Consider the following 12,158-nt stretch of genomic DNA (forward strand, 5'->3'; position numbering starts at 1 on the left):
AACAAAATGAATGAAGCATCATGCAAGGCGCAACGGAAGAATGCCTGATATTTGGGCATTTCTTTCCAGCATTATTGATGATGCTTCAAATGCTGAGTTGAGCATTGAAGTCCCAAATACGACTCCGGCTCTATTGCTGTTTTCGGCTCACGGAATCTGACCCTATACCAACTTCCATCTACCGAATCCTCGATCCTTCTATTCGCCAACTTTCACAGTTACATTGTGAAAGCTTGGCCATCCAGAGATCGAGACCGAGACCGTTGGTAAAGGAGTCCAACCGCGAAACCTTCCTCAGCCTTCCATGCATCTCGTCTGACAGACGCCATAAGAACATCTTGCCCGTTTTCAACCAGCATCTCAGCTACTGTCATCAAACGTCCTCCACAAGACGAATCACTTCCTCGACAAACCCCTATGTGATACCCTCTGTCTTCAACTGGTATTCGATAGTTCGTCTGCAAGTAGCCCAGCCTAGAGCTGTGGTGGCTTTTGTTTGTTGTTTGTCCTTGGTTCTGCTTACTGCGCGCTGTTCTGCATATCGTTCTCCTACATCATCGAACAAGACGGAGATATCGCCATAGCTCGAATCGTACGCTCGGTCTTTTCCGTTCTATTTTCCTCTTCCCCCAAGTACTCGGAGGTATTGATGGATTAGATTGGCTGGACTCAACTGGCTTGTCATACCCGACGTTTGCGATCCCCAAGCAAACCAGAGGTTATACGGTACGGTCCTTGTCCTGCTGAACAGGGACAAGACACCACCACCACAATGGCGCCAAGCCTCCCATCAGAGCCCGGGGAGAAAACGACGCAGTTGACGCACGATGCCGTCGAAACGGCCTCCTCATCAAACACCACACCAAACCCAAAGGTGGTAGCTGCGACTCAGAACAAGCAGCAGCAACCACAACAACCCGAGAGAGAAGCCACACTCAAGGACTACCTGCGTGTTTTCACCTACGCCACCAAATGGGACTATCTCCTGATGGCCGGCGCCGCCGTGGCCAGCATCGGGGCCGGCATCACCATGCCCTTGATGAACGTCGTCTTCGGCCGGCTGATTGGGAGTTTCAACAGCTACGCGGGACCGGATGACAGCGACGCCGAGACCCAGGCGGCCTTCAACCGCTTACTCAACCGGCAGGCCCTGTACATGTTTGCCCTCTTCATCGCCCGCTTCGGGCTCAACTACATCAACAAGTTCTGCTTCCGACTGATCGGCATCCGCATGTCGGCCGCCATCCGGCTGGACTACCTACGCTCGCTTTTTGCCCAGACGGTACACGTGCTCGACTCGATGCCATCCGGAGCCGCGGCATCTACCATAACTTCCACGGCTAACACGCTGCAGATCGGCGTCTCGGAGAAGCTGGGGACGTTTCTTGAGTACACGGCTATGATCACGGCTGCTGTCGTTGTGGCGTTTACGTACAGCTGGTCCCTGGCGTTGGTGACGTCTTCCGTGCTGCTCTTCATTGTGCTGGTTATTTCGATCATGCTGCCATTTATCATCAAGGGGCAGCATAAAATCACAAAGGCAGAGGGAAAGGCTGGCTCGATTGCAACAGAGGCTTTTGCGTCTATCCGTATGGTTACGTCTTGCGGTGCTGAGACTCGAGTTGCTGAAAAGTATTCTGAATGGGTCAAGAAAGCCAAGCAGGCCGAGCAGGCTACGGCCCCTTTGTTCGCTACCCAATTCGGCCTGGTCTTCTTTGGTCTCTACGGAACCTTTGCCCTCAGTTTCTGGTGGGGTATGAAGAGCTTGCTTGCTGGTAGGGTAGATGATGTCGGAACCGTCGTCATCGTCTTGTTTTCCGTGATGATGATGGTCATCTCTCTGGAGCGGGTTTCAACGCCTCTGATCGCGATCTCCAAGGCAATGGTGGCTGCGGCCGAATTCTTTTCTGTCATCGATGCACCGCAACCCAAGGTCGGGAGCCTCAGGGAGCCGGAAGTATCTGCAACTGATGATATCGTGTTTGAGGACGTCCACTTTGCGTATCCTAGCCGGCCGTCCAAGAAGGTCTTGGATGGACTCAACCTCCGCATTCAGGCACACAAGAACACCGCTATCGTGGGACCAAGTGGTTCGGGCAAGAGGTACGTTTGTTCTATCAGTTTTGTTATTTGCTACGTATACTAATTTCTTTTTTTTAGTACAGTTGTTGGCCTTGTAGAGCAATGGTACTCCCTTGACGACCAGTTTTCGATCCCCAAGGCTATTGTAAAGGGCAAGAAAAAGAAAAAGAAGGATGCCAAAAAGGCCAAGGATGAGGAACATGAGAGTGGCGATGAGGACTCGGTTGCTTCCGCCGCTGGTGCTGCTACTACAATCGACAATATCGAAGACCAAGGCCCTCCCGTGGAACTATCAGGCACCATCACGACCTGCGGCCACTCGCTGGATGAGATAGACATGAAGTGGTGGAGATCCCAAATCGGTCTGGTCCAGCAAGAGCCGTTTCTCTTCAACGACACAATCTTCAAGAACGTCGCTTCCGGCTTGATCGGTACCCGGTGGGAGAACGAACCGGAAGAAGTCCAGCGCAAACTCGTCCAAGAGGCTTGTGCCGAAAGTTTCGCCGACGAGTTCATCGACAGACTACCTGACGGCTACGACACCCCAGTGGGAGACTCAGGCACCAAGCTCAGTGGCGGACAGAGACAACGCATTGCCATTGCTCGCAGCATCATCAAGAAGCCCAAGATCCTAATTCTCGACGAAGCCACTTCAGCCATTGACGTTCGAGGCGAAAGGATCGTCCAGGCTGCGCTGGAAAGAGCGTCCGTAGGAAGAACCACGATCACGATTGCTCACCGGCTGTCCACCATCAAGAACGCCGATGTTATCTGCGTCCTTCAAAACGGGCGGGTTGTCGAACAGGGAACACATGATGGCTTGCTCCAAGACCCCAATGGTGCGTACTACGGCCTCGTACACGCTCAAACCCTCTCTCTGGGCGACGGTCAGGGCGAGAATAAAGAGGAGGTTCTGGACGAAGAAGACATCAGCACCACGCTCGCGCGCGAGAAGAGTGCTGGCAAAGTTGACGGCAACGGCTCCAACAGACAGGAAGTCAAACTCTGGGCACAGCGTGGCTTAATCAACAGCTTCGGCCGACTCCTCTACGAGCAACGACGCCTCTTCCCTCTATACGTACTCGCGCTCATCGCCGTCATGGGCGCCGCAGCCGCCGTTCCCCTCCAAGCCTACCTCTTTGCCAAGATCATCGCCGTCTTCCAGAATGTCTTCACCATCATGGACAGCGTAACCTTCTGGTCCAAGATGTGGGCCACCCTCGCCGCCGTCATCGGCACCTGCTACTTCCTGACCTCTTTGATAACAAAACACATTGAGGGCTCCATCTCGGCCACCTACCGCCAGGAATACTTCGAGTCCATCATGGGCCAAAAGACCTCCTTCTTCGACGCCGACGGCAACTCCGTGGGCCAACTGACCGGCCGCCTTCAAAGCGACATCAAGTCCCTCAATGAGCTTCTGGGCCTGAACCTAATGATGGTCATCATCGGCGTCTTCTCCCTCATGGGGGCTTTGATCATCTCCTTTATCTACGGCTGGAAGCTCGCGCTCGTCGCTTTGTGCGTCACCGTCCCGCTCAACATACTCGCGGGCTTCTACCGCGTGCGCTACGAGCTGCAGTTTAACGCCATGAACGAGGCCGTGTTCCGCGAATCGTCCAAGTTCGGCGCCGAGTCCATCGGCGCTTTCAGAACCGTCACCGCCCTGGTCATGGAGGAAAGCATCTGCTCGCGCTACGAAGCTTTGCTCCAACACCACGTCGTGACGGCGTACCGCAAGGCCCGGCTGACCACCTTCGTCTTCGCCTTCTCCGATAGCGTCGCGCTAGCCTGCCAGTCCCTGATCTTCTGGTACGGTGGCCGGCTGATCGCCTCGGGAGAATACACCCAGGTCGCCTTCCTGGTGACTTACATGGCTGTGATCCAGGGCGCGGAAAGCGCAGGGCAGTACATGTCCTTCGGGCCAAACATGGCGCAAGCCAGCGCAGCGGCGAACAACATCCTTGAAGCGCGCGAGAGCCGGATCCGCGACGAGCGGGTGGTGTCTACCACCAACACCAACACCCCCGATCACTTCGTCCCCGAAACCGAGGGCGGGGTGAAGATCGAGCTAAAGGATGTCCACTTCAAGTACCCGACGCACAACATCTCCGTGTTCAAAGGCCTCAACCTGACCATCGAAAAGGGGCAGTTTGCCGCGCTTGTCGGCGCTTCCGGGTCCGGGAAAACCTCCATCGTCAGCTTGCTGGAACGCTTCTACGACGTCGACCGCGGCCAGATCCTTTTCAACGGGAAGGATATCAGCCAAGTCAACGTCTTCGAGTACCGAAGGCTCTTATCGCTCGTCGCGCAGGAACCGTCGCTGTTCCACGGGACGATTCGGGAGAATATCCTCATGGGCGTCGATCCGTCGACAATAACGGAGGGGCAGCTGCATGAATGTTGCCGGGACGCCAACATCCATGATTTCATCATCAGTTTGCAGGAGGGGTACGATACGAATATTGGCAGTCGGGGAGTCAATCTGAGCGGCGGGCAGAAGCAACGGGTGTCAATTGCGAGGGCGCTGATCAGGAATCCGAGGGTATTGTTGTTGGATGAGGCTACCTCTTCACTTGATTCTGGTATGTTTTTCTTCACCTATTTCTTACCTACCCATGCCCACGCCCGTCCCCTTTACCTCCCTACCTTATGGGTTACTAACAATTCCAAAACCAAAACAGAAAGCGAAAAACTCGTACAAGCCGCCTTCGAGCGCGTAGCCAAGGGCCGAACAACCATCGCCGTGGCCCACCGTCTTGCTACCATCCAAAAGGCGGATATCATCTATGTTCTCGGCGAGGGCAAAGTGTTGGAGAAGGGCAACCATAACGAGCTGCTCAGGATGAAGGGTGTTTATTGGCATATGGTAAGTCACCAAGTTCTCGAACTTCTTTGCTCCATGACATGGAAGAATCATTCTAACCGGTGTATCACATCAAACAGTGTCATAATCAAGCCCTCGACAGATGATGTTGTTGCTGTTTACTGTTTACTAGTAACATGTGGTTGCCTCTGTTTCTTCGCGTCCCATATACCCTTATCTGCCATTTTGGCTTTTGACTTTTCAGTTTATAGAGTAGGATCTTAATGTTGGGACTCGAACTTGTATGATGTATTGTCTTCTATATCGGCTGGCTAAACCCACCTCCCTCGCTTCCCCCCCTTTCTTGGGGATATTTCTTTTGGCATGGAGTAAAGCATGGCGTTTGCTTGGGGACTGGCTTTTAGGCCAACATTATCGGCCTTGTATAGTATTCGAGGGCGCTTCGGGTCGACAACACATCCCTCAATCAGACAAGCTCACACAATAGAGCATTTTCTCCCTTCGAGTCTCCGTGTAGGAAAATTTAACTCTTCGTAGAATCAGGCTTATCATCGATTATGGTAAGATGGTACGCTTATATCTTTACTTGAAACTCAGATATGGCCCGTAAAGTTTGGAGGCCAGCACAAATCCAAATCCATCATCTAATTCTACCACCTTCTCCCATTCAATTACTTTCTATGATCTTTCCGTTCCTCAAAGCTACTCATGAGTGACAACAATCGAATAATGCTTCCGTTCGGCGGCGGTCTTGGCCTCATAGGAAGCATGCTGCTTGTCGGTGAGAGCCTTCCACCTTCCTCCAAGAATCATGCTAACCTGACCAAAAGATATGCATGAGGTTTCTTCACGGACGTTCTCGCGCTACTCATTGGCGAAGAACATGTAGACAGAGAGGCCATGCTTCGAGGCATTGACGTCTTGAATAGACTAAGCTCCACCTCCGTTGGTGGTGGCCCCAACCGTGACCTCTGGCGCATCTCCTTACCATCCTCCACCTCGGATGCCTTGCCCCGTCCATTCTCTTTGGCCAGAAACTTCAGGTTTTCAGGCAGGCTCAGAGCCTGGCACAGCCCTTGAGCGATCGTTGGCCCTCTTCACGGCCGTTCCAGGCTTCTCTGCTTGCTTATTGTCCTCCAGTCCGCCAACTTGATCCATATGCTTCAGCATCTGGAGGGCAGGACAACAGAGACTTTCCAGGATATCATCTTTGCTGAGTTCAGCCTGAGACCATTGGGCACTCTCTCCTGCCTTTAGTGTCTTGTTCTGTTCTAGGAGCTTTTCAAGGTTAAGAGATGAGACAGATGCTTCGTACCAGCGTTGTACCTTCCCCTGGGCTAGTCTCTCTTTGCGAGTCTTGACCTTCAACGTGTGTGCTTCTCCCGTAGATGTTGGCATTCCAGGACGGTTGGGATTCCATTTGATCTCCAGCTCTTCAACCTCGGTGATATCAAGAGCACCTCGTTTATCCAAGCTCAAATACCGCCACTTGGAAAGTATCCGAACAGATGTGATCTCTGTCTTGGACTGAGAATCAACAGAAAAGCCCAAGTTGATGCTGTCTTTGTCATCTGGCTTGCGTTCACTAAGAGGTTAAGTTAGCGAGTTGTCAAGCTTGTCATGAACTCCTGACTTACGAGATCTTCAGCGACTCCAGTAACGCTTTGGCAAACTTCCCATATCGAGTTTCCAGCAAAGGCGAATGAACGGTCCGCATGATACGCAGATCCTAGTTGCGTAACAGCGCGTTGACATAAATCAACTTCTGGGAACATCCAGGCTCGGTCAGTCCTCGAATCGTGTAAGAGAAGGTGCCGTTGGCACAGTCCGTGATCTCCACGAGAAACTGATCAGGGGCTTTGCCAGTCAGTTGGCAGTGAAAAGAGTACACTGTCCAGCACTTCGAAGGGGCTTTTTGCCACAGACGCTGGTATGTTTTCTCGTCCATCGTATTGATCAACGTCTCCAGATCGGAGCCGTGTGTGCTCAAAATCTTCGTGAAGCAAACATTTCCGGCAACCAGAGACTCCTTGCCGGTGGTTGCACGCTTGATCTTACGCAGTGTGTGCGATAGAGCAACCTTCTTCCATCCATTGCTCTTGGTATTCTTGCCGTTGAAAGCTATAGCATTTGCTGCGAGCTCGGGAATGATTACACGCCCAAAGTCTGCTGTGACGATGACTTCTCCCCTCAGGTATGGGCCGTTTCCGAGAAACCTGGGCACAGAGTCAAGGACTTCTTGAATCCTCTCTCGCTTCTTTTGTTGATCGAGGCTCAAAGGTTCATCCTTGACAGCGGTTGTCTTTGTGTCCTCTTTGGATGATTCAACTTTCTCTGACGATTTCGCGCTATGTGTCGGGACAAGGGCTGGCATATTCCAAGAGATAACGGGCACATCCCAAGGAATAGTTGGCGCTGGAATTGTTGAGCCAGGCGTGAGAGGCCTCGATTCAAGGGAGCCTTGTGTCGGTACTGAAAATAAGTCTTCGGGAACGTTACTCAACCAGTTGTTGACGTTCAGCTTTTGGTCAACAACCTTTCCGTTGAGAATGGGGTCAGGTAGCCCGCCGACAGAGGCAGTAGATACGTCAATCAAGACCGTTTCTGACTTAGTTGTGAGAATGGGACGTGGCACCAAGAGATCCTTCTTCTTCCGGTTCCTGGTCAAAATCTCAGGGCCGAACAAGGACGAGTGTGCGCGTAACACGGAGTTGTAGGGACAAAGTCGAATTGAACTTCCAACGTGGTACATGCGAGCATACTCTTGGGATAGATCAGGGAATAAGAGTGGGTCCAGAAGAGTTGTAGATGGGAGCTTGGGGTCGATGTTGGCGAGATATCGGACGTCGGACTTGAACTCCTTGAGCACCGGGTCCTTGTAGCCTTCAGCATAGGGAACAAATTGGACATCATATCCGGATATAGTCTGTCAAAACGTTAACAATTGAACCGGTGGAAAGATTGAATATTCAAGAACTTACCATATCCCAAGAAGTTGAAAAAGACTCCAGGAGGATATCTAATTTCGCTTTGACCTCCTTGATTGCATCTTGGCTTTCTGCACCAAGGTAGACAACCTTTCCGAGATCGTACGAAATCTTAACACCGGTATCTTGCTGAAGTTGGAGTCGGTCATCCTCATTCAGGAAGCTCTGAGTTGTGACAGACGGGTGCACTCCCTCAAGCTTGGTCCAGGTTCCAAGGCAAGGGAATCGGTTGCTGAACTGTGGAGGAAAGGTATTGCGCGTTGCGTGTTCGTCGGAGCCATTGCTGCTGTAGGTGTCGGCATCATCGTCGCCGGAGTCGGAGAGACCACTTGGGTACTCGATCATCTCGTCTTTGAATCCGCGCTGTAGAAAGAATTAGCCCACGGTACTTTGTGCTTTCTGAGGAGTTGGTGAATAACCTACCTTGAGCGTGAAGTTGTAGTCAATGATATCATCCTCGGCACGTTCGTAGGCGTCTTGTTCAATCTCTGTCACCAGCTCTTGCCAAAACCTTCGTATCTCGGCTTGCTTGCTGGCGGGCGAAATAGCCTTGATCCATCGATATTTGGGCTCCCAGCTGAAGTCGGTATCTTGCTAAATATTACGAATGGCAGGTCAGCTTGGTGGTGTTCGAGGTGCATCCCAGTTTGCGATGCGGTAACTCACAATGTTCTGGCCTCGCAATTTGGCAATCAGATGGTCAACCGCGCGATCCGTGAACTTCCACGCGGAACACAAGTAGTATTGCTTCAACTCGTCGCGCGCAGCCTTGCCGGGACTGTCATTCCTAGATGGAAGAGGATGAGATGCAGCCATGGTGTCTGGGGCGGACAGATGGCCGCTTGACGTTTGAGAACCGGAGAAAGTCAGAGGTGAAGAGCCAAACACAGTTCAAATAGAGAGCTAGAAATCAGCAGGGAAAGAAAGAGCAACCCGAGTGTGCCTCGGCTGGGGCTCGCGGTTGGTTTGTTGAAGTGTATCAGCCGAAGTTGAAAGATGTGACCGAGGAATTCCTGCGGTGTGAGGGGCGGTGACAGATTGATATTGCTTGTGGCGGGGAAAGCGGTACAAAAATTGTAACAAACGGACGGGAAATTTGAGAAAATCGGATGGAAGGCAAAAGAAAGATTGTTGAGTGGAATTCGGCATGACTTGGTTGCTATGGCAAGAGCGACCTATCTGTTGAGAGTAGCTGCCTCGGACATCATGGGGGCACCAGGTGCACTTAACACAAATCTCTGATCTCTCATTCAACCATCACAGAGTGATGTGCTCCTCTTACTAAAAGAAACAAGACTATTGAAAAGAAAAACAGGCATGCAAATGGTGATTTCCGTTTCAAGTTAACGGTAGACATCAACAAGCAGATGCGGAAAGGGTATCGCATTCGGGCAAAGGTATCTAAGGTAAGCGTCCAGAACCAAACCCGCTCCTTCCGGTGTAGCATAAAGCATTGATGAAGAGGGAGGTGACTTCATATAATGAAAAAAGAAGAAGAAGAAGACAGATGAAAACCAGGCAAGCAAATTGCAGTGCTTTTTGCATTCATGCTGGGGGGAAAAGACCTTGATTAGGTAGGTAGCAAGAAAAGCGAAAATAAAAAATTTGAGAAATATGACGGGGTTTCACCCCCCCTTTGATATGATACAATCCTTCCTTAAACTTCAGTTCAGCCCATAAAGAAGTACCAGTATATGCGCCATCCCATCGGTCCCAAAGGAGATCATGCTGAGTTCCCAAGCTCCTTAAAACTCCGTAACCCCAATGAATATGATCTTTGAAAAAGGGTTGTAGAAAATAGAAGACACATAGTGTTGATAATAAGATTAGGGTACAGTATCCAGACAAGAAATGGTCAATGACCGCCGTTCTCATCTGATATCTTGATCGTGTTGAAGTCATGAGTACCACAGTGGAACACCCGTCTCACTCTCACGGAATAAGACAGCCGGGGATTCCTTGGTGTGCTGTGACCGTAAGGTGCAGGGAAAAGCTCAAGCTTTGCGAGTGAAAACGAGCAGAGGTCGACCGCCCTTTGATTTAGCCCGTGAACTGGACTACTGAGCCCACTCAATTTTCTCCTTGACACTGAGTGCCCACTTCAGTTTGTCCAACACCTCCTTGGTCTCTTGAAGTGTCTTTTCCTGCTCAAGCTCTCTTTGTCTTGCCTTGGCTTTGATGTCCTTTAACGACTCTTCCTGCGCAGCCTTATACCGTTCAAACTGCGCAGCTATGTCCTCTTTCTGTTTCCTCAACTCGCGTATGTTTCCATCCTGCTGGTCACATAAGTCGCGTAGGGTATTTATCCGGTCATCATCCTTCCTCCTCTCCTCTAGAAGACTGGCGATCTCGGTTCGCATCTTGGCCACAGTTCGCTTGACTTCCTCCCCTTGTTCCTTCCAGTGGCTGCTGATGGCGTTATATCGGCCCTCCATAAGAGCTGCCAGGTTGGTTGCGTCGTCAACTTGCTTCTTGGCGTCGGCCTTTACACGCTCCATTTCGTCCTTCCACGTCCGCTCGCGCTCGCCTGCGTCAACGGCTCGCTTTCGCTCCAGGTCAACAGTCTCCTGCAGGCTCGCCACCTGTCGTTCCTTACGCGCCAGGAGTGTCTTTGTTACGTTGGCCTCCAGTAGCCGGCTTTCATAGTCAGCGACCATGCGCTCGAGTTTGTCTTCCAACAGTTTCGCTGCATTTTTCGACTCCTCGGCTCGTAACCTTTCGATTTGAATGTCGCGTTTCAGCGTCTCGTTGTCAGACACCAGCTTGTTGATGACTCGCCCCGTCTTGCCTAACCCAGCTTTCCCGATTGTCGAGTCCCACCCCCCGGCAAGGTTGGCCTCTGTGGCGCTTATTGTCTCCTGCATGCTGGAACCTCCGTTGTCTGACATAGGACTCTGTGGTGCTGCTGTTGCGTTTAGGCTGCTTTCTCGGTTCGGGATCTCAAAGCTTGATTTTGTGCCCAGCCTCCTTGGTACATCTAAGCTGGATATCGGCTTTTCCGATATATTGTTGAAGGATGGACTGGGCCTTAGCCTGACAGTCGGTGCAGGTGTCTTGTTCTCTCCGTTTTGTAGCTTCAGTTCCTGGGAGGCGGAACCCATGCTGACAGAGCTGTTCACTGAGCTGGAAAGAGTCGAGTTTCGCGAAGCTGTGTTGGATGTAGGAACCGTGTCGGTACTCGAGTCCTCTGATATCCTGTCGTCGAAGCTAGGGACGGCGCGTATCGTAGAGTTCATTCGCGAAAGAGATTGCTTGGGTGATCTGGGTGACTTTGGTGCGGAAAGTAGTGATTTGCCGTTGACTCCGTTGACAGACGCTTGGGACATGACGACGTTGATTGTATCTTCGGAAGCGTGCGCGAGGGTCGGACAGGACGAACCGGCGGCCCGGTCAATCACCGGTCGTGCGAACGAAAGTCTTTGTGTAGATTGGATCGACCGTTGGGGACGGAAATTGCACGGCTTCTATCGTGACAGGCGAGTTCGGCAGGGAAGTCTTTGTTGGTCAATGTCAATGTTAGCACCCAGATTGCTTGGAACCTATAGAGTCGGCGATGGCGAAAATATGGTAAGAGAAACAATGCAATGGAGAACCTCGCGCACTGCAGACAGGCTCTGGGAGGAGGTAAGGCACCGTAACAGATACTTGGACATGCACTCCCGTCCACCGCGGGTGCGGCTAAGGTAACACTGTCTTATTCTTCCCGTCCATTGTGGTTAGGTACATGGTATGGATGTGCTCATTCGGGCACGGATATCCCGTCCGGGTATTGGCTGGAAAGGAGGGATAGACATACATACCAGCCTCGTCGTCTTGATGTGAACGGAGAAGGCGAGGTTGTTGTTGGAATGTGGAAGACACTTGACAGAACGATTGCTCATTTCTTGTCCGGTCGGGAGTCAGGTACGGGCAGAGGTTACGACTAGCGGTTGACATTTGGACCCGTTGGCAGCCAGGTTCGTCAGGCACGCCAGGGCTGGCCAGGGGGATGCCCAGTCAGTGGCCGCCAGTGCCTGAGGTCGGTGGAATCGGTGGAATCGCTCGGTGGATCTACGCGGACCAGACGGCGCACATGGAGACCTTCGAGGCGGGTCCACACTTTCCGGAGTTGTGCCCCTGGTGCCCTGTGGTGTCCCTGAAATGCAGGAGTGACACAACGGGTGTAGTTGCTACTTGATGCGCTGCTTCTGCTTGATGCAGGACCGTGTGTCCGACTTGGGACGACGGAGTCTTTGCTTGATTTACAGCCTCAGAATGGGTGG

The 12,158-nt window shown here is 51.9% G+C and overlaps 3 protein-coding genes across 3 annotated transcripts; 1 reads left to right on the top strand and 2 right to left on the bottom strand.

Moving 5' to 3' along the window:
- The first annotated feature begins 202 nt into the window (after nucleotides 1-202).
- On the top strand, nucleotides 203-5,396 carry SMAC4_04621 (uncharacterized protein). Its single transcript, XM_003345342.2, has 4 exons — nucleotides 203-2,103; nucleotides 2,161-4,667; nucleotides 4,767-4,951; nucleotides 5,029-5,396. Exons 1-4 carry the CDS (start codon nucleotides 773-775, stop codon nucleotides 5,053-5,055), a joined length of 4,050 nt encoding a protein of 1,349 aa, XP_003345390.1. The 5' UTR covers nucleotides 203-772; the 3' UTR covers nucleotides 5,056-5,396.
- A 560-nt stretch (nucleotides 5,397-5,956) lies between these two features.
- SMAC4_04622 (uncharacterized protein) lies at nucleotides 5,957-8,712 on the bottom strand (the record flags this gene model as incomplete). The annotated part of the gene is made up of 5 exons (XM_003345343.1): nucleotides 5,957-6,494; nucleotides 6,673-7,835; nucleotides 7,891-8,259; nucleotides 8,320-8,490; nucleotides 8,563-8,712. 5 exons carry the CDS (start codon nucleotides 8,710-8,712, stop codon nucleotides 5,957-5,959), a joined length of 2,391 nt encoding a protein of 796 aa, XP_003345391.1.
- Nucleotides 8,713-9,455: 743 nt separating this feature from the next.
- On the bottom strand, nucleotides 9,456-11,286 carry SMAC4_04623 (uncharacterized protein). The gene has a single exon (XM_003345344.2). The coding sequence runs from the start codon at nucleotides 11,220-11,222 to the stop codon at nucleotides 9,954-9,956; it is 1,269 nt and encodes a 422-aa protein (XP_003345392.1). The 5' UTR covers nucleotides 11,223-11,286; the 3' UTR covers nucleotides 9,456-9,953.
- Nucleotides 11,287-12,158: the final 872 nt, after the last annotated feature.

This window comes from Sordaria macrospora, chromosome 1 (assembly GCF_033870435.1).
Source record: "Sordaria macrospora chromosome 1, complete sequence".
In the NCBI taxonomy this organism is placed as follows: Eukaryota; Fungi; Ascomycota; class Sordariomycetes; order Sordariales; family Sordariaceae; genus Sordaria; species Sordaria macrospora.